General features: G+C 39.8%; 1 protein-coding gene across 2 annotated transcripts in view; it reads left to right on the forward strand.

The window, feature by feature from the left end:
- Positions 1–23,015, forward strand: part of LOC140737812 (ras-related protein Rab-3C) — a 182,429-nt gene that overhangs the window by 144,746 nt on the left and 14,668 nt on the right. For both annotated transcript variants that reach the window (XM_073064476.1, XM_073064475.1), the window contains exon 3: positions 1,733–1,851. In XM_073064476.1, coding sequence (XP_072920577.1) covers positions 1,733–1,851 — 119 coding nt within the window. The remainder of the gene's footprint in view (positions 1–1,732; positions 1,852–23,015) is intronic.

Raw genomic sequence — 23,015 nt, forward strand, 5'->3', positions numbered from 1 at the left:
TTTACCACAATCAATTGAAACACCTTGACTGCACACAGGTCTCCAAAAACAGATCTCCATTTAACTAATTATGTGACTTGGAAAATCAATTGGCTGCATCAGTGATGATTTAGTGTGTCATATCAAAGGGGGGAGGTGAATACTTGAGCAATCAATTATTTTGTATTTGGTATTTGTAATTAATTTAGATCATTTTCTAGGGATCTGTTTTCACTTTGACACAAAAGTCTTTCTCTGTTGATCAGTGTCAAAAAAGCCAAATTAATCCACTGTGATTCAATGTTGTAAAACAATAAAACATAAAAACTTACAAGGGAGGTGAGTACTTTTTATAGGCACCATTTATGGAATGCATGTTGACAATTAAGACTCTCCATCAGACTATATGAAACAGCAGCAGAATTAGGCTCTTCGGCCCATTGGGTGTGCTTTGCCATTCAATCCTACCTCCCTTACCACAAATATGACAACTACATTTTTCACACTTCGCTGTTGCCTCCTTTTCTGTTTCTTGTCTCACACTGCCAAGTTTGGGAGTGTAGTCCTTCAAGATGTCATCGCCTCCATGTTGTCTACACCCTCTAATGCCAAATGCTGCCTTGTGAATGGCCCTAGCCCTGGCTGTCAGGTGACCACGGCTTAAATGGATTATTATTCATTTCTACAATACGCGTGGGAAAATTTCACTGGAAGATCAAGATGGAAAACTCATACCAAAGTTCTACCTTTTCAACTGTTTGAAGTAAAAGTTATGGAAGAGAAACTGTTGCAGAAGAAAAATAGAAACTTAAAGCAGCTGGGAAAAAAATGGATATTCCAAAGATTGTGGAATAAAAGCAATGAATTATTATAGAGATTTTCCTATATAAGATTAGTATCAAATATATAATAGCAATTTCCATGTGAAAATAAGAAAATATTATTGACACTGCGAATATTAATTTTTAATCTTAAAAGAAATTATCATTCATAAAGCATATTAGCTTAACTTGGGTATGTCGTCAACACATTTTGCGTATAGGTTAACGTTAAATCTGTAGGAAGAAGGAATCAGTTTTTATAGGGAGTAACTGGACTTAAGGACTGAAAATGTAAATTTTTCATCTTTTATCCTTTCGGGTACCTAGAATCTGCAACTGGTATTCTCAGGTCAAACTGAGACACTTACATTTCCTGCACCTGGTATCTTTGTAATCTGCTTTCAAGATTGTGAAGCTAAAAGAAGCATTTTTGTTTTGGCTGACATTCAGCATGAACTTGTTCAAAACTGTCAGGTACATTTCCTGTAGCAGCATGACTGATAGTGGCTGCCAGTCTGGGCTGTATTCCAGTACAGGTGGCCTGCGGTTTGGGGATTCCTGTACACATATCTGGTTGTTGTAACTGGGCTACCACATTACATTCAAAAGCAATGATAACACAGATTCACTGGAGCAACATTTACCTTTTCTTACTAGAAAGTTACAATCTTTTCCATAAAGACCAGCAATGCCCATGTGTAACTAGATTTGGCTTAGCTCCAATATCTGTTACTGAGTTTTTATGAAGAAAACTATCCACTTCACATGCTGTGCCAGTATAGCAATACATTTCAATCTATCCTGAATACATCTAACAAAAAGATTCCTGTGCTTCTGCACATTGTGGTTATGTTGGAATTACAGCAACAAACAATGATTTAAAGTAAGCATTAAAGCATCCATGTTGATTAAATTTTGTTTTTGTTTTGTAGGACACAGCAGGACAGGAACGCTACAGGACCATCACCACAGCCTACTATCGTGGTGCGATGGGCTTTATCCTAATGTACGACATCACAAATGAAGAGTCTTTCAATGCCGTACAGGACTGGTGAGTTAAGAAAATTTTCATGATGCAATATTTTAACAGCTACTTATCAGGAATGGTGTTTTAGCTTGATCAAATAATTGTTGATGTCAGTTTTCTCCATTTAATAAATACTAACAAATCGCTGTAGCACTGTGCATATGTGACCTCTTGGTTTCTTGCTCTCAGTTCCATTGTCTTTGAAATAATATTTTCTCCCTTTCTCAGTTCTGAACCTTGATGGGTTTTGGTCTGTTTCTTTAACTCTTGTCTGCTTCTCCTGTCCTTTCCTCCTTTTCTGAGGCATGGGAGATGGCATATTGTGATAAGGAAAGTAACCACTATGGTTGCAGGCTAATTCTGTCTAATACAGTTCATAGTGAAAGGAATGAATTGGCCCTAATCTCGCTGCACGTTTTAAGCAGCTGCTCTACTGGAATTTTTAACTTCATTTTCCAACAGTTTCTGTTAAGTTGCCTTTCAAGTTTGTTGAAAAGATGCTAAAAGACAAATATAAATGGCTTTGATTATGTTACAATTGCAACTTCTATTGTGAGATTGAGGAGTATAGGTGGAGATTTAAGTCTGACTGAAGCCTGAAGTGACTATCTTCTTATCCCTTTCAACTCACATTTTTCTTTTGCTTCATTTCTCTCTATCTTTATGACCACCTATTTCTTGCTATACTTCTTGTTAATCCCTGTTGCAATCATTGTATTAAGAATTATTGCCTCTGCTCTGCCTTCTAAACTATATGCTCAATTTCTCCTTCACCATCCTCTTTATTCTACATTTATTTACCTCAGGATTCGCTCTTAAGTAGTTGTAGTATATTCAGCAAAATCAATTATTTGTCCTATAACAATTCTTTTAACAATTATAAAATGCAATAGAACAGAATCTATGAGAAAATGAGGCTAAATATTCTGACATTGCAGCTGCTTATATTGTGCTGGGAGATTGGGGTTGGGGGGGTGGGGGGGGCAATTTAATCCTAAATATAAGCATGGACTAGTCTCTCTGCAGTTATTAAACTAGGTCATGTTTCCGACATTGTGTTTGATTGCAGGAGATCTGTTTATTAAGACAATCTGGAAAAATTCTACTGGTTAGAAATCGAAATGTGTAAATAAACGTTAGCTGAGGTGTAGAAGACAGCACCAGTTTATTGCAGGGCCATAAGGAAGCAATGCTCTTGTGTACAGCTAATTCAGGTCACTGTTGTTACTGTGGTAAATCGTAAGCATCCAGCGACACTTCAGGTTGTGGCTCTTAAGTGAAATGGACATATGCAGGGAGCAGTGGGTCAGTGGTTACTACACACCTGTCGTGGATGATTGGGTGTTATGGCATCAGAGGTGTATGTCCACGAAAAGCAATTGAACCGACTGGGCACTTCCCTGCAAAAGAAAGACAGCTAACACAGTTCATCAGTAGAGAAGATTCTGCGGAGGTTCTCATTGGCAGAGCCTAACAGCAACCTAAGTTAAACCTGGCCTTTTGGTTTAGCATGCACAGAACTTCAATGCCGAGGCAGCATTGTCAATATGAATTGTATGGTGATCAATATCACTACAGTCAGTCCCAAATAGAGGACTGCAAGAAACTTTTCATCACGGACTGCTTTTCACCATTGTCTTTCTGCTTCAAGTCTGTTTTATTGAATGTGGAAACCATGTCTGTTAAGTTGAATTTCTAGGTTTAATGCAAATATTCAAATATGTTCAAATTTGGAATCTACTTTAGTCCCTGTTCAAAAAATTTTGATGTTTCTATGTAGTAATTTCAATGGCATATTCCTGGATAATTATTGGAGAATGCTCTGGGGATAGAAAGCAACATCAATCATGTTGGCAGAGGTGAAACCTCAAAAATCATTTATAAAGCAACTGGGTATTGAAATTAGTGGACAAGGATATTTCTGGACTTCAGAAATAGGTTGGGCCAAATAGCAATTCTAATCCTAACAGCTCTGCAAATAGATTTAATCGTCCTAAATGCTTTTAGTTCCCTTCTTCCTTGGTTGTCTTCATATAGCTACCTTTCCTGTACCTTGTAAATACCTACTTACCCTGCTGCTGTGCCGTCAAATGATTGGGAAATGAAGTAAGTAAAGCTACTGCATGTCATTAAGATGCTTTGTGCAAAGAGTTAGGAGCAGCATAGACCACTTACTTGGCTCCTATTCAGTAAGGTCATGACTGATCTAATTGCACCCTCAGCTCTTCATTACAATTGTTTTGCCGGTGGGGGGGGGGGGAGGGGGGGGTTTGTTGCTCGTTGCCGCTTACACGCGGGAGGGGGAAGCTGGGTGGGGGGACTTTGAGGTTCTCATGTTTAAATGTTGTTCATTCTTTGGGGCACTTCTCTGTTTCTGTGGATGTTCTGCGAAGAAAACGCTTTTCAGGATGTACAGTGGCATGCAAAAGTTTGGGCACTCCTGGTCAAAATTTCTGTTACTGTGAATAGTTAAGTGAGTAGAAGATGAACTGATCTCCAAAAGTTAAAAATGAAAGTTAAAACAAAAACAAAAGTTAAAAATGAAACATTCTTTCCAAAATTTTAAGCAATATTAGTATATATTTTTATTCTGTACAATTTTAGAGTGAAAAAAAGAAAAGGAGCACCATGCAAAAGTTTGGGCACCCCAAGAGATTTGAGCTTGCAGATAACTTTTACTCAGACCTTAATTAGCTTGTTAGGGCTATGGCTTGTTCACAGTCATCATTGGGAAAGGCCAGGTCATGCAAATTTCAAAGCTTTATAAATACCCTGGTTCCTGAAACCTCATCCCAACAATCAGCAGCCATGGGCTCCTCTAAGCAACTGCCTAGCACTCTGAAAATTAAAATAAATGATGCCCACAAAGCAGGAGAAGGCTATAAGAAGATAGCAAAGCATTTTCATGTAGCCATTTCCTCAGTTTGCAATGTAATTAAGAAATGGCAGTTAACAGGAATGGTGGAGCTCAAGTTGAGGTCTGGAAGACCAAGAAAACTTTCTGAGAGAACTGCTCATAGGATTGCTAGAAAGGCAAATCAAAACCCCCGTTTGACTGCAAAAGACCTTCAGGAAGATTTATCAGACTCTGGAGTGGTGGTGCACTGTTCTACTGTGCAGCAACACCTGCACAAGTATGACCTTCATGGAAGAGTCATCAGAAGAAAATCTTCCCTGCGTTCTCACCACAAAATTCAGCGTCAGAAGTTTGCAAAGGGACATCTAAACAAACCTGATGCATTTTGGAAACAAGTCCTGTGGACTGATGAAGTTAAAATAGAACTTTTTAGCCGCAATGAGCAAAGGTATGTTTGGAGAAAAAAGGGTGCAGAACTTCATGAAAAGAACACCTCTCCAACTGTTAAGCGCGGGGGTGGATCAATTATGCTTTGGACTTGTGTTGCAGCCAGTGGCATGGGGAACATTTCACTGGTAGAGGGAAGAATGAATTCAATTAAATACCAGCAAATACTAGAAGCAAACATCACACCATCTGTAAAAAAGCTGAAGATGAAAAGTCAGGATAATGATCCTAAACGCACCTCAAAATCCACAATGGACTACCTCAAGAGGCATAAGCTGAAGGTTTTGCCATGGCCCTCAGAGTCCCCTGAACTAAACATCATTGAAAATCTATGGATAGACCTCAAAAGAGCTGTGCATGCAAGACGGCCCAAGAATCTCACAGAAGTAGAAGCCTTTTGCAAGGAAGAATGGGCGAAAATCCCCCAAACAAGAATTGAAAGACTCTTTGCTGGCTACAAAAAGCATTTACAAGCTGTGATACTTGCCAAAGGGGGTGTTACTAAGTACTGACCATGCAGGGTGCCCAAACTTTTGCTTCAGGCCCTTTTCCTTTTTTGTTATTTTGAAACTGTAAAAGATGGAAATAAAAAAAGTAATCTTGCTTAAAATATTAAAGAAATATGTCATCTTTAACTTTATGCCTTTTGGAAATCAGGTAATCTTTTACTTGCTTAGCTATTCACAGTAACAGAGATTTTAACTAGGGGTGCCCAAACTTTTGCACGCCACTGTATGTTGTATAGATTTCTCTGACACTAAATGCACCTTTGAAATCTTTTGAATCTTTGAACCTCAGCTCTTGATTACCATCTACCTTTGGTAACCTTCCACTCTTTTCCTTTTCAGCCTTCTACTTAACCCTCATGATATTAAGACTCTGCTTCTAACCTTCTGAGGAAAAAGAGATTTCCAAAGGCATGAGAAAGTCTTCCTCACCCTCATTCCTATTCCATCCTCACTACTTTGTATTCTCACTAGAGTAATCTGTGAGTTTTTTGTTGAAAAAGTTTAGAAAATAGCTAAACTATTCCCTAGCTTAAATGATTTCTAAGGGGAATGAGAAATGAATTGTTAAGAAACACCAGGTATTGAGCAAGTATGTCCCAAGAATAATTTCAGATATCTCCCAGAAAAAAAGAGCAATGCTGTTTGAAAGAAGATGGAGAGAAGAATATAAAAATGTTAGTGAAAGTAGCTCTCATTTTTTTACAGTATTAAAGTATTAAAAATACTATTTTTGAAGAAAATTCTCTGATTCAGCCAGGCAAAGACAGTCTCCAACCAGGGAGAACCTGATCTCTTCCCCAAGACATTCAATGTTGTTACTTTATTTGATTTTTTTCATCATGAACATTTTGTCTACTGCATTGACCAGAAGTAATTTTAGACCAATTGTGTTAAGTACTCATGAGCAGGTCAAAGACTGGATATTCAGAGGACTAAACAAATTGATTAAAACCACTTCCACAAGTCATTATGTTAATCTGTACATGACAACACACCACTGATACAGTGTAGGAAATTGAAAGGCAATCTGACTGCTGCTGACCAAATCCTGAGGACACAGAGCTTTTTGATACCTGACCCAATCTGCTCCTGAGAGTTGAGTTCCCGTTGGCCAGGGTCAGACGGCTAGATTTTTAAGCAGCCTGCCTCAATCTTTTTGCCCTGAAGGAACCCTTGAAATAATTTTCAGGTCTCAGGGAACCCCTGTGTAAAAATTATTATATCTACAGCTCACGGTACATTAGCGTGATCAGTAAGTTGTAGATATAATAATCCAAAAGTAATTGTCAATGATCTTTTGAGTTGAGAATGAAGTTTTAGTCAAACTTTTTGGGAAAAAAAACAGGTAGTTAAGCTTAGCTTACCTTTCTTGAAATTAATCTCTTTCTTTCCCTTCCATAAATTTTAAAAGCTCAAAAGGCAAACATAATAAATTTCTGTTAAATAACTGACTTCAAACAAAATGGTGTTACGTACCCCGTAACTGGGTCACTTACCAGCAAAGATAGAGAGGTCCGTTGAAGTCTGATGGTACTATTTTTACCAGTATTTATTGATAAAAATACACAAAAATAATATCAATGCAACCATACAGATAATATACGTCGTCAATACTAAATCTAAAAGCGCGGGTATAATAATAATCGATAAGAAATAACTCTATCGTTGTCTAGGGGATAATGTATTGTCCGATGGAAATATAAAAGTCACTCAAGTTCATTCAAGCTGCAGCTTTTGGTTGGAGAGAGAGACGGGGTTTAGAACTTGCCCGTTTTCCTTTCTATGATGTCGATCCTTCGAAATGTCATCGGTGTCCTTTTCCTTTTAGCTAAGCCGTCTTCTGTGGTCAGTCCCACCAATTCCGAGGCAAATGGAAAAGGACGCACGTGGGCTTTCCACCGGCTTTCGCTATTAAACGCTGTCACGGGATTTCTATCGTTTCTCCTGGTGCGTCTGAAAGGGGTTGTTCCCCAGACCCTCTTTTATCCTTACTCACGGGGACTCAGATGTCAATCAGGTTGGGAGGATGCCATCCCCCCAACCAGCCCACGTTGCTCATTCCTTGAGGACGTCGATGAATAGCGCAGTGCTCAATACACAATTCCATCTCCAAGAGACAATGGGCGTTTCCCGTAGCTTTGTATCGTTGAGGGGCCAGGACATTCCAAACCCCCTGTGGATTCTGCATCTCTCTCTCATTTCCTGGGTCTCCTGACCTGACTTAATAGCGATCTTGCGATTCTCAAAAAGGAGGGGGGCGTAACAATGGGAATTAATTTTTCTAAAGGTAGGCTTGGCAGATTTAATTTAAATAAAGGTTGTAAATTGATTTCACTTAATGCTATTTAAAACATGAAAATTTATTGACAATGTTGAATAATAAAATTACTAAAAACTATAAGCCAAAGCAATATAAATAAAAATATAGCCTAAGACACAATTTTACACAAGACCTTGAAAAAACATTTTTTTACTAAGTGACATGATGAGGCTCAAAAGTAGACCTAGCATATCAAACCTGTGCTTGTTTTTTGCTGCACAAATACTCAATTTTAGGTCGAACTTGAGATAGACACACATGGATTTCACTTTCAACTGAAATGAGACAATTTTATCCTTGTTCCTGATGCTTGTTTTCAATAAGGCTCAAGAGCTTCTGATATCTTTACTCACTTTCAAGCCCAAGCAGCAGTGGAAACGCTTCAAGATTTCTTTTGCAACATGATTTTTCCAAAGATTCCATTTCCTTTTAAATCCAAGAATCTTGTCAGTTGCGGTCAAAACATTTTCTCCAGGGCCTTGCAGAGATTTGTTCAGCTAGTTTATATGATGAAAAATGCCTGCTAAGTAGGCTAGTTTCGGCAGCTATTCTTCATCTTCAAAATGCTGCTACTATCTTTGTGAAAATACTCCTGCAATTCACCTTTCAGCTCAAACACTCTGTTTTGTGAAGAAAGCAGTGTGTTGTGACGTCAGGATTTTCTTTATTTACAGGAGAAACAAAACCTCTCATGGAGCCAACCACTGATGTGGCACCACTAGTACAGATACCAATACAGTTCCTCCAAGACCAACCTTTTGTTTCCAGATATTAAGACAAAACATTACATAAATCTTGGCCTTTGCTCATTTTGGGCTGCTCTTTGCAGCAGAAAAGGTTTTCTTGAATTTCACTATCATTTACAAATCTTACAAATGCTACAATATGTAATTTATTGATGAAATCTGTTGACTCATCAACTTGGATAGAGAAGCTGTTGCTTTTCAGTTTATCACACAAAATCTCTTCAGCATCATGTGACATGTCATCAATACGTCAACTTGTCACACTGTTTGAGGGTGAAACCTTTTAATATTTTCGTACTGCATCTTGTCCTAGCATTTTATCCACTATAATTTTAGACACTGGCATTATTTGGTTCTGACCAGTTGTGTGACTTTTCCTTTTCTGGGTAATAAGTTCTGCTACTAAATAACTTGCTTCCTGAATCTGTTTACTGAGTGTGGCTTTATTAACAAAAGCTTTAATCTGTTTATTTTGAGGTCCCAATAGTGATGTAAAATAATCAGCACTTTTACGTGTCATATGGTTGTGATTTGTTGTTGTGTCCTTTCAATTTTGCTGGAGCCACTGCTTTATTTGTAAGTTTTTTTGTCACAGACTAGGCACAATGGAGTAGGACAACTTGAATCACCAGTCCATGTAAAACCCACTGATAAGTAGCTTTCATTGTAAAGACAGACTCTTTTGTGTCCATTGTTGCATAAGAAGGGATGAAGGCAAAGAAAGGGAATTATAGGCCAGTTAGCCTAACCTCAGTGATTGGGAAAGTGTTGGAGTCTATTATTAAGGATGAGGTTTCGGGGTACTTGGAAACCAATGATAAAATAAGTTAAAGTCATCATGGTTTCTGTAAAGGGAGATATTGCTTGACATACGAGGCTGCTTAACAAGATAAAATCCTATGGCATTACAGGAAAGATACTGGCATGGATAGCGGAATGGCTGACAGGCAGGAGGCAGTGTGTTGAAATAAAGGGGGCCTTTTCTGGTTGGCTGCCAGTGAATACTGGTGTTCCATAGGGGTCAGTATTGGGACTGCTACTTTACACAATGTCAGTGATTTGGATAATGGAATTGATGGCTTTGTGGCAAAGCTTGCGGATGATACAGAGATAGGTGGAGGGGTAGGTAGTGCTGAGGAAGCAATGCGATTGCAGCAGGACTTAGACAAATTAGAAGAATGGGCAAAAAGATGGCGGATGGAATACAGTGTTTGGGAAATGGATGATAATGCATTTTGGTAAAAGGAACAATATTGTGGACTATTATCTAAATGGGGTTCAAACATCAGGGGTGCAGAGGGACTTAGGAGTCCTTGTGCAAGTCTCCCAGATGGTTAGTTTAAAAGTTGAGTCCATGGTAAAGAAGGCAAATGCAATGTTGGCACTTACTTATCTATGGAATGCTCTGCCTCAGAAGGCAGTGGAGGCCAATTCTCTGGATGCTTTCAAGAAAGAGTTAGATAGAGCTCTTAAAGATAGTGGAGTTAAGAGATATGGGGAGAAGTCAGGAATGGGGTACTGATTATGGGTGGTCAGCTATGATCACATTGAATGGTGGTGCTGGCTTGAAGATCCGAACGGCCTACTCCTGCACCTATTGTCTATTATTTCAAGGACAATAGAATATAAAAGCAAGGAGATCATTTTGACCCTTTATAAGACACTAGTCAGGCCACAGTTGGAGTATTGTCAACAGTTTAGGGCCCCATATCTCAGAAAGGATGTGTTATCATTGGAGAGAGTCCAGAGGAGGTTCACGAGAATAATTCCAGGAATGGAGGGGTTAACATATGAGGAGCATTTGTCAGCTTTGGGCCTGTACTGACTGGAATTTAGAAGAATGTGGGAGGGGGGGGGGGGGAGCGTGGATCTCATTGAAACCTACCAAATGTTGAAAGGACTAGATAGGGTGGATGTGGAGAGGATGTTTCCTGTGGTGGGGGTATCCAGAAGTAGAGGGCACAGCCTCTAAATTAAGGGGTGACCTTTTAGAATAGAGGCAATTTTTTTACCCTGAGAGTGGTGAATCTGTGGAATGCTCTGCCATAGACTGTGGTGGAGGCCAGGTCTGTGGGTATATTTTAGGCAGAAGTTGATAGTTTCCTGATCAGTCAGGGCATCGAAAGATAAGGTTTATGGGGTTGAGTTGATGGGGTTAATTCTGTGTCTTATGGAATACTTAGTGCATCTCTTGCACGATCCAACATTATGCCAGTTTTGCATGAGAAAAGAATTCAATTGTATAGCACAGAATTATGCCTTTGAGACCAACATCTTATGCTGCTCATTAAAAGTGCCGTTCTCTCTTCATTCCCATTACCCCTTCATCATAATCTGTTTTCTCTTTGCAAATATATGTTTCATTCCCATTATGAAATTACTACTGAATGTTTCAATGACATTTGGAAGCTAATGCATTTCAAATCTAAAAAACTCCCATGTAAAATATGTTCCCTTCAAAGATGCAATGTATTTGTTACGATCTAATTTAAATTGTCATTCAAAAGGCTTAATGATGGTATTGTCTCTAAGGTAACACTTTAGGTTTGCTTATGACATTTAATCACCAAGATTTATCCAACTGTTTGAAATTAATTCATTGATAGCTTCTTTCATCAGCTTCTCCGCTGGAGTGTACTATCTTCACCCACAAATACCTCAGCATCTCGGAGACAGGAAAGTTCAAACCTAATCCTCAAGAATTCCAAAGATGATCTATTTCTCAATGTTACTGTGGCTGGGTCTCGTAATGAGGATGATTAATAAATGTTGTTTTCAGTTTTATCAGACGATGCAGATTGACCGTGGTCTCCAGACAGACATCAGAGCTTTTAAAGTCTCCAAATGAACATTAGCTGTTTAAAGATGTAGCAATCTCATTGGACTATTCAAAAAAGAACGAGAGAGAAATGCTGCATAAATGCAAAATCTTTCTTTTACCAGATTGCAGCAATGGGTAAAGTAGCACAGCGTTGCTTGAGGGCTACTGGCAGCCTGGTAAGCAATGACTTGATGACATAGGAGCATAAGTAGCCAATTTCCCTCAAGCCTGTCCTACCATTTAATAAGACCCAGGCTAATCTGACTGTAAACTCAACACATTCTGATTTACTCAAGGTAACCTTTCACTCTCATGCTTAAAATGTCTCTATCCAAGTCTTAAAAAAGTCAGCAGAGAGGTAGAATCTTTGCTTCCACTGTTCGTTGACAAAGTTTCCAAAACTCACAATCCATTGAGAGGGAAAGTATTACCTCATCTGTTTTAAATAGGCAACCTTTTAAACAGTGATTCCTGCTTCTACATTCACTCTCAAATGGAAGCATTCTCCACATCCACACTGTCAAGACCCATCAAGATCTTTAATCAAGTCCCTTCTCATTCACTGAAATTCCAGTGGATTAAAGTTGTATTTGTCCAACCTTTTAACAAGTGATATCTGCTAATTAGGGTTAAACAAGGGTTAAGATTGCTGCCACGTGCAAGTTCTCTTACAAGTCAGCCAATATACTGGTTCTTGAAAAATTTCCCGCTGCCGTCTGCAAGGTAATTGTGCATCTCTCCGTGACCACATCGGGTTCCTCCAGGTTCTAGATCAGGGGTGTCAAACTCATTTTAGGTCACGGGCCGGATTGAGCAAAATGCAGCTTCATGCAGGCCGGATCAGTCGGACGCGTGCGAACGCAGCTTTCGTTGCCTCCGTTTTTTCAGCCTGCTCTCATGTGACTCAGTCTCAGCTATAACTACAAAGTGTTTCACTTTACAAATTCCGTTTCTTATGAAGAAGACTGCCGAGCAAGACTGCCGAATAAACACTAAAAACCCTGAAAACCTGGTACCTGAATAAACTCAGCATTAGCCATATCATACGCCATAGGCGCTTCGATTACTGGGGCCAGCTTTAATAGTAACTAGATATTAACTCGCGGGCCAAAGATAATTCCACTGCGGGCCGGATTTGGCCCGCGGGCCTTGAGTTTGACATACATGTTCTAGATTAACGTTCTCTGTAATGCTTCTAACACATTACCACCCTTTCTTGTGAGGAGAACAAAGCACAGTCGTCCAGATTTGATTTAGGAACATTTACAGCTTTGATGGCACAACTTGCTGAAGGGTGGCTACAGCCTATTGTTGCATTCATAAGTGATGTACTGTATATGTTTGTCTATACAGTTTAATCAACTTTGAAGGCAAGCCTGTATTTCTACATGTAGAGTGCCTAAAGTGGACATATCAGTTGCTCAGTGTCAAGCGTAGCAGAGGATGACTAACATATACTTGATTATTCATTCAATAACCAGGCAGGCTCCAGCATCAATGACCAACCCACTTTTAGTCCAGGCTAAAACAAAATCTTTGGGAGGATATATCTAGTTGGGGAGAAAAATAAATGCAGAGGTTGAGGTAGAGGGTGGTGAAAGAAAACTCTCCAACTTTAGCTTTGAGAGGATCGCATTGTCCATAAGAGGGGGAAAGAAAACATGGATTAAGATTGTTGCCACATGCAAGTTCTCTTACAAGTCAGCCAATATCCTGGTTCTGAAGAATTTCCCGCTGCCGTCTGCAAGGCAATTGTGCGTCTCTCCGTGACCACATCGGGTTCGTCGAGGTGCTCTAGTTTCCTCCCATATTCTAAAGCTGTACGGGTTAGTTGATTAATTGGTCTGATGGGTGTAATAGTATAGTGTGAGTTTGTTGGGGGAGAGAGGCCTGTTACTTGTTGTATATGTAATTGGACAGTGTGGGCTGGTTGGGGGAGAGGGGCCTGTTACTTGTATCTGTAATTCGACAGTGTGGGCTCATTGGAGGGGAGAGGGCTGTTACCTTGTATCTGTAATTGGACAGTGTGGGCTGGTTGGGGGAGAGGGGCCTGTTACGTGTTGTATCTGTAATTCAACAGTGTGGGCTCGTTGGAGGGGAGAGGGTTGTTACTTGCTGTGTCTGTAATTGGACAGTGTGGGCTCATTGGAGGGGAGAGGGCTGTTACCTTGTATCTGTAATTGGACAGTGTGGGCTGGTTGGGGGAGAGGGGCCTGTTACGTGTTGTATCTATAATTCAACAGTGTGGGCTCGTTGGAGGGGAGAGGGCTGTTACTTGCTGTGTCTGTAATTGGACAGTGTGGGCTCATTGGGGCAGAGAGAGGCCTGTTACTTGTTGTATCTGTAATTTGACAGTGTGGGCTCATTGGGCCAAAGGGTTCTGTTACCTTGTATCTGTAAATAAAAATAAAAATATTTCACTGTCCAATAGGCATGTGGGAATACCTTCTGCAGGGCACTGAGCTTGTTTACTAGTTCATATGTCTAAATTTTAAGTTGGATGTTTCATATCTTTGCTAGATGTTGTAATCAGAAATCTGAAACTTATGATTGTGTAATGATCATCAGGGCCATTTAAATAGCAAAAGCTCCAGCTAATTTCATTGATGTCAGTAAGTATGTTTAGAAATAAATAATGTAGCCTCTATTTAGTATGTGCCAAAATAGATGGAAGTCTTTTCATAAATGAGAGATTCAGCAATGTTAATGCTCCAATATCCTCCGGTGCTTATATATAAGTCACTAAAGGCCAAAATGCAGGTGAACAAGCAGTCGAGAGAGCAAATTCTATGTTAGCCTTTATTATGAAAGGATTTGTCTACAGGAATAAGAAATACTATAATAGTTCCATGCCTTGGTAAGAAGATGCCTGGAGTTTTGTGTAGTTTGGTCTCCCTATTTAGAGCAAAAATTTACTAGGCTGCTTCCAGGATGGTGGGTTTGTCATTTAAGCTGAGATTGAGTGGTCTGGATCTGTGTTCTCTGGAATTTAGAAGAAAGAGACAATCTCATTGAAACACACAAAAGCTTTACAGGAGCAACACACAAAGTACTGGAAGAACTCAGCGAGTCAGACAGCATCTATGGAGGGAAAGGGACAGGTGATGTTTTGAGTGGAGAAACTTTACCAGTCCTAATGAAGTATCTCAGACTGAAACATCTATTTCCCTCCATTGTGGCACCTGAACTACTGAATTCCTCCAACCTTTTCTTTGTTACTCCAGATTCCAACACCTGTAGTTTCCGGTGTATTTCTAAAATCTTTATAGAACTTGACAGGATAGATGTCAAGAGAATGATTCCTGTGACTGAGGAGTCTAGATCCAGCATTCCCAGTTTTAGAATAAGCATTAGACTGTTTAGGATGGAGATGAGGAACAATATCTTCACTGTGTAGATGGTGAATATTTGAGCTGTGGATATTTAAGTTTAGTTTATTCAGTACAGAGATAGACAGATTTCTGGAACTTGAGTATGCAGGGATAGATTTGCAAAATGGTGTGGAGGTAGATCAACTATGATCTTGGTAGAGAGTGGTATCCGGTGCTCCCGGTGTGGCCTCTTGTATATCGGTGAGATCCAACGTAGATTGGAAGACTGCTTTGTTGAGCACCTACACTCTAACTGCCAGAAAAAGCAGGATCTCCTGGTGGCCACCCATTTCAATTCAACTTCCCATTCCCTTTCCAACATGTCAATCATGGTCTCCTCTACTGCCGCGATGAGGCCACACTCAGGTTGGCGGAGCAACACCTTATATTCCGTATGGGTAGCCTTCAATCTGATGGCACGTACATCGATTTCTCAAACTTCCGGTAATTTCTCTCCCCTTCACCATTCCCCCATTCCTGTTTCTCCCTCTCATCTTATCTCCTTACCTGCCCATCACCTCCCTCTGGTGCTCCTCTCCCTTCCCTTTCTTCCGTGGTCTTCTAGCCTATCAGATTCCCCTTTCTCCAGCCCTATATCAATCTCACCTATCAACTTTCCAGCTCTTTACTTCACCCCTCCCGCCTATCCCAGTTGCACCTTATCACCTACCATCTTCTACTTCTTCCACCCCTCCCCACCTTCTTGATCTAACCTCTTTGTTTTCAGTCCTGATGAAGGGTCTCAGCCCAAAATGTCAACTATTTACTTTTTTCTGTAGATGCTGCCTGGCCTGCTGAGTTCATTTTGTGTGTGTTGCTTGGTGAATGGTGGAGCATGCTTAAAGGGCTGGATGACATTTGGCTTCCTTGTGCAATCAATATGTAGGAAGTGATAGGAGCATACAGAGGGCTGGGGAAATCGCTCACCATGAATACACTTAACAGAAATTAATTCACATATATTCCAGTTATTTGTCAAATTGTTGTTTTTCACAAATACCTGTTGTAGCTTTTTTAATAGCAACTTCACTATTGGTTTATTAGTAGTAAGATTTATGGATTTGTAAGTACAGGGATGGGAAAAAAATCTTTTGGCAAATCTAATATAGAATAAAATCCTTGTTTAAATAGGTGTGAAACAGAAATGAAGTAAAGATAGGATGACCAAAACACTGTAAACTAGTGGTGAAATTCGCATTTGTCAAATGACTGACAAATGTCTAATAGAACAAAACCTTCAGGGCTGATTCCCATTCACCATCAGCTGAAAGAAGAGTGAGAGGCTCTGAAACATTGCAGTGGTTCTACCAGCACTTCCCATGCAAAGCTCTCTAAATTGATTGGTAGCTTATACAGGATATCTCCAGTAGCTCTTCACCAACTCTGAAAGGCAGGTTGCGTTGTCCATATGAGTGGACTCCTGAAAAGAAACCTTGACTCTGACCTCCATCATGGTCAGAGATATCCATGAGGACTTTAAAAAAATCTAAGATCCTGTGCAACACAGCAGAATCTCTGGTTTGTTTCCACTCAAAGGAAAAACGGAACAGACTGACTACCTCAAGAATCTACGATAGGGGCCTGCGGAGGGCCACAACAAGCAAAGAAAGGAGTACACAGAATCTGAAATTGCCTACCCACCTGTCCAGTCAAATATCACCTCCACCTTCCTGCACCAGACTCTCCAGCCCCCTCAGGTCTCCCTGAATTGGAGTGGAAGCAAATCATCATCAAGGAGGAGGAAGGCAACCTTTAAGTATATTCTCACACATATAGGCTCCACCAATGGTAGTAACATGAAGAGGACCTGTCTCAGATGGGATCTGCAATTAGTTTATTATATCATGTACTGAGATACAGTGTTAAGGTCAGTAAGTATCCTTAATGATGGATGCCACCTTTTTGAGGCACTGCCATTTGAAGATGTCATTGCCCATGGCAGAGCCGGTTCAGTCTACATCTTTCTGCACCCTCTTGCAATTCTTACAAAGCCTCAGGGCCAAGATCACAGGACCGGTAACCATATGGTTCCTTGACTCCAGGGAATAAACTGGGGACAACGCAGCATATGCTCATCAATTCCAAGCCGGTTTAATATCAGGGTGGTCAGCATGGATAATTAAAGGGTTGCTAATATTCTTGTTCCCACTAGCTATAAAAAAGTAATTAAGATTTCCTTTTATGCCAGAGTACAGCACACAATGCGGATATCAGTGCTTAAGTACAATATATTATCAATGAAGATGGTTCAGAGAAAATTCAGTCAAATAATCCTAGATATGGAAGGTTTGTTTTAATAGAAATGATTTAACGGGTTAGTTGCACAGTTATTGGGGTTTAGAAGAATGAGACTTAATCTTACTGAATATCAATGACATTTCCAGCTTTCTTAAATTTGTTTAATAAGGCAAAAGAGAAAATAATTTCTGTCAATAGTTCATAAAGTGTGGTTACTAATTCTGAAGGCTTGGTAATGATAACTCTTTCAGTTCGCTGACATTTGGTTGAATAATTCCCTGACAATTTAATAATGGTCTATATCAGACAATTTGCCAGTAATCTGGAAGCAGCAACAACAGATTTTCCCTGTTCACATATAAGCAATATTCACTTCATTTTTTTTTAATATGGTAAATAAATTTTGTATGGGGTGGAAATGTGTAAAGGTGGTGTAAACTAAAGCTATATTAATTCACTTGTAAAACAAACCACGTTTTGGGTTGAGACCCTTCTTCCAGCAATTTGTGTATGTTGCTTTGGATTTTCAGCACCTGCAGAATCTCTGCTGTTCAATGTAATATCTCCTGAAGCTATTGACCTGTAAAGCTTTGCTTTTTACAAATATTAGCTCAGAAAATTGTCAACAATCTTCAAAGCAGCAAGAGCAGTTATCCTAAAGGCCTGCAGTTACATATTTTGATTAATTGGAAAATTATAGAACCCTAGTTAATTAATTATAATTTCATATTTAATGATGCCTGACTGAAAATTTGTGGGGGATCCAAGTCAGTTTTGTGTGGCATGATAAAGTAGTGATAGTCCTGGGTATGCAAAACTGGCTTTCTACATAATTATTACATTAGCTGTAAGTTGCACAGGTAACACGAACTTTACAGCTGTTATAGTTCCAATTTAAGCAGTGAGGCCACTTTAATTGTCCTCACGCAATGGTGAAATGGATGATAGGATCAGGCTCCATGCATTTTTGATTGCAGACTGGGCACTGTGCCATCGGCAATGGACTCTTTTGGCAGTGATTATTGAATCCAGGCCAAATATCCATTCCTCATAATGAAAGGAAGGACCTAGCTGTCAACCAAAGGATCAGGATTATCTGTAGCAATTCCAGCGACTGCTTTAGTTTGGCTAAGCAAGGCCCTATGAAGGCCTGCTCTCTCTTGCTTTGGCTCACACCATTTCATCAAAGATTTACAGATCTTTTTGAAGATTCATTTTGTTTGTCGCATGTGCATTGAAACATACAGTGAAGTGCATAGTTTGTGTCAAAGACCAACACAGTCCGAGGATGTGCTGGGGGTAGCCCATTAGTGTCACAATGCCTCCAGTGTAACATAGCATGCCCACTACTTACTAACCCATCGGTCTTTGGAATGTGGGAAGAAAATGGAGCAGCTGGAGAAAACCCACGTGTCACAGGGAGAACGTAAAAATTCTTTACGGCATCACAGAGAAGGCCATTTAAACCTACCAAAGTGCACTTGTGTGAAAACTATCAGTTTTAAAATTGAAAGCAAATAATCTCAATGCATTACAGCACAATATTTTTTAAACTTCAGTTTTCTGTTAGTTCATTTTATTAATGTGTGAGGAGTGAGGGGTCAAACATAATTCTAAGTGGAGAGAGTAATTACTTTATATAGGAGGTTGTGAGCTGTTACATTCAGTGCTCTGGTCTACCAAAGTTAATTGCATCCACAATTATGTCAACACAGTATGCGCTCAGGAAACAATTTGACCTTGCACTCTCTAAATGATATGAGGCAAATTGATATGCCATACAAAAAGTATCAAAGTCGAGCAGAATTGCTTGAAGTCTGCCCCTTGTGCTTTTCAAAGTAAATGGTAAAGATGTTTAACAACATGCCTACCTCTAATCTGGGCATCACTCGTATATTTCTGTAAATTAACCCTTGGCTATACAGGATTTATTAGAAAGAAAGGACTCATTTTATCACCTTCAAGAACCCAAGTAAAAGAGGCATAAAGAATTTGGTAGATTATCTTTTCTATATTTGTGAATAAATCAACCGAACTTAAGTTCAGATTAATTCTGTAACATTCAGACTTAATTACTGTGGTAAATATTATTGAAATTATTTTTCTTTTATGCTTTTAAATTCCATGTAATTATTAGCTTCAGCCTGAATGATCAAAGCTAAAGCAAAGTAACATTATTGCATACAGGATAACCTGATCTCTCACCAGTGCAAAACACCCTAGTAAAACAGAAGCTGTTAGTTCCATAGAGAAGAAAATGTGCAGAGGTTGGAAATCCAAGCAACATACACAAAATGCTGGAGGAACTCAGCAGGTCAGGAAAGAATGTTTTTTTTCCAGTCTTTATGAAGGGTCTTGGCCCGAAGTGTTGACTGTTTACTCTTTTCCTTAGATAGCGCCTAGCCTGCTGAGTTCCTCCAGCATTTTATGTGTGTTGCTGTTAATCCCATTACAGTTTTTATCCAGAAGCAATGTACACTAAAGGCTTCAGATCTCCCAGTATATGAGACTTCCAAAACTGTATTTGTCTTCGAGTCATGACATTCATTTTATTTCCCACAGAAAGAAAAAAAGTAAATAAAAATTATGATTAAGGTTCCTTAGAATAAATACAACTTCCATGATTTCACATTTTAAGAAGACTGCACCAAAGGATTCACTTCTAACCAATAAAGGACAATAATACCAAATTGGACAAATCTGTGAAGAGCCTATTGAACATTTAGTCGATTCATTTAAAAATAACACTGAACAAGGAAACAACTGAATTCAAGTAAATGTTCTTAATTATGTCTTCCTTTAATATAAAGCAAGGTCTATGTCAACATGTCTAAAGTGAATAATTCATTCAGATGTATTTTGTTTACAACCATCCATTCTCCCTCAGGAAACTTAATTTTATAAATCCTTAATGAAGATTATTGATGATTTAATGAAACCTGAGCCTGCTTTCTGAAAAAGATTGAAAGAATCATTTTAATTTCTTCCTTTCTAATTTTGTTGTAAAGCCTGAACAACCACTTGCCTAATAATTTTTTTCTTAATCACCTCATTTGTCCTTTTGGCAGTATCCTTAATTTATACCCCGATTTACTGGCTCACTGTCCAGCAGAACCAGTTATTTTTACCATTCCCACCAGCTGAAGTGTTCGGTGAGAACTCCCAGAGGAACAGGAACTTTATTTATAAAAAGTTGTTTAAAAACTCCTACGTATCAGGTATGTTCAGGAACATGGGAAAAACTTGACAGTTTAACAGACAACATTGCTGAGCCTGGAGTAAGCAATCTGTCAAAGTTTTTCAGAGGAAGTTTGTGAGCAGTTCATGTCCTGGCCAGTAAACACGTCCTGGTTATGTCATGCATGACACTGCCACTGATCAGAGCTTCCTCAATTGATTCAGGATGGTTTTGCCAGCCAGGTTATCTGAACAATCCCAAAAGTTAAATGCACACACAAGAGAAATCCAAGCAACACACACAAAATGCTGGAGGAACTCAGCAGACCAGGGGGCATCTATGGAAAAAAGTATAGTAGATGTTTTGGGCCGGACTTCAGCAGGACTGGAGGAAAAAAAAAGCTGAGGAGTAGATTTAAAAGGTGCGGGAGGGGAGAGAGAAAGACCAGGCGATTGGTGAAGCATGGATGGGGAGAGATGAAGTAAAGAGCTGGGAAGTTGTTCAGTGAGATGAGGAGAGAGAGGGAAAAAGGGATGGGAAGTGGAAAAGGAGTGGGGTTGTTGGGGGGCATTACTGGAAGTCTGAGAAATGGATGTTCATGCCATCAGGTTAGAGGCTACACAAATGGAATATAAGGTGTTGTTCCTCCAACCTAAATATGGCCTGATCCTGACAGTGGAGGAGGCCATGGATGGACATATTGGAATAGGAATGGGAAGTGGAATTAAAATGGGTGGCCAATGAGAGATCATACTTGTTCTGGCAGACGGCGTGTAGATGCTCTGTGAAGCTGTCTCCCTAGCTACATCGGGTCTTACCGATATACAGGAGGCCACACCAGGAGCACTGAACACAGGAGATGACCCCAACAGACTCACTGATGAAGTATTGCCTCACGTGGAAGGACTGTTTAGCATCCTGAATGGTAGTGAGGGAGGAGGTGTAGGGGTAGGTGTAGCATTTGTTCCACTTGCAAGGGTAGAACCAGGAAGGAGATCAGTGGGGAGGGATGAATGAATGAATGAATGAAGGAGTCGCATAGGGATCGGTCTCTGCGGAAAGCAGAAAGTGGAGGGTAAGGAAAGATGTGCTTTGTGGCGGGATCCTGTTGGAGGTGGTGGAAGTTTTTGGAGAATTATGTAATGGACACACCCCACCCCTCCCCTTCTCCATTTCCCATCCCCCTTTTCCTCCCTAACTTCATCTCACCAATGAACTTCCCAGCCCTTTACTTCATCGCCCTCCCTCTCCAGATTTCACCTATCACCTTGTGGTTCCCTCTCCCCTCCCCCCATTGTTTAAATCTACTGCCCAGTTTTATTTCTCCAGTCTGGTTGAAGGGTTTCAACCCGAAACGTCGACTGTACTTTTTCCCATTGATGCTACCTGGCCTGCTGAGTTCCTCCAGCATTTTGTGTGTGCTGAGTTAAATGCACATGATGTAGATTAGCAGGAACTATGGGAGGCATGCCTCACTAAACCAGTCTCCATTTCTTCTGCACTTCAATGATTTAAAAACCTGATCAAACAACACTTTTGGTGAAGTTCAGCCTCTTGCAAACCCTCTTCTCGAGCAAGCAAGATTCAGGTTCTTGCTGTTCCCACGTCAGTGCTGTCAGTTTAGTTTGCATGTTTCACTGTGTTATTTCAATCACTGTCCTTACCAGTACTCTTATCAGTCAGATACACATGACAAGTTTGACAAATGCTTGTATGTTTGTCGGCTGCTAACAAATCACCAGTAGATTTTTTAAAAAGCCATCATAATCTTGACTTCCCAGATTTGAAAATTCAGCAGGAACTGATTTGCAATTTAATAAAATTCAGTACGGATGTGAAACCTTTTAAAAGGACAAGGGTTAAGAAGATAATGAAAACTGCAAAGAGCATTGCTAAATAATAATTCCATCAATTAATCTATTCTGGGTTTAAAATAAATAGAGCTGAACAGCAGAATATCACAACCTTAATGCACAACCACTTCCTCCTTTGCTGCTTAGGCTTCCCCCACACCTCAGAGGTCTGGTGGATAGGATAATCGATGCATGGACATTGCCAGTAAGGAATGATGGAACCTGGGGATTGTGATGGGAATATAGGGAAAATAAAATGTGAGTGAGTGCTTGATGGTCCAAGCAGACAGGATTGTTTCCACGCCACCTGACTCTCCAAAGCCATTCCTCCATCTACTTTTAATTGCACTTAATGGAAGGGAATTCATACTCTGTAATATCAGCAGACACAGAACGTTAATGGCTTTCTTCAGTGAATAGACACTTCAGACGGCTACATCTGGAGCTGCTTTAAAATGGAAGGTTTTAGTCTAGAACTGCCTCGGAGGAGCTGATATACTGAGATGAGCTGTCAATGGAACAATCATATGACCTGCCAGCTGGAACCACAACAGTTTTCTACCTTTATTAAACTCTTTTTGGAGAGCTGCATACACTTACCACACTTTTTACGAAAGGCATGATGGCGAATCCAGTGACACCTCCCGAAGCTGTTGGGCTCCTTAGCAACAAGTAGTGGATAGGAAGATTTGCTTTAGATTGGACAAAAGATTTATGTGTTTCTTGTCACTTATTAATGAGTGGCATTGATGCAATTAATTCATTATATCTGGTATCATTTGGCAAAAATTGCCAAAATTCAAGATTCACTTAGAAATAAAATTAGACTGCTTCACATAGGAAATAAT

This window comes from Hemitrygon akajei, chromosome 13 (assembly GCF_048418815.1).
Source record: "Hemitrygon akajei chromosome 13, sHemAka1.3, whole genome shotgun sequence".
In the NCBI taxonomy this organism is placed as follows: Eukaryota; Metazoa; Chordata; class Chondrichthyes; order Myliobatiformes; family Dasyatidae; genus Hemitrygon; species Hemitrygon akajei.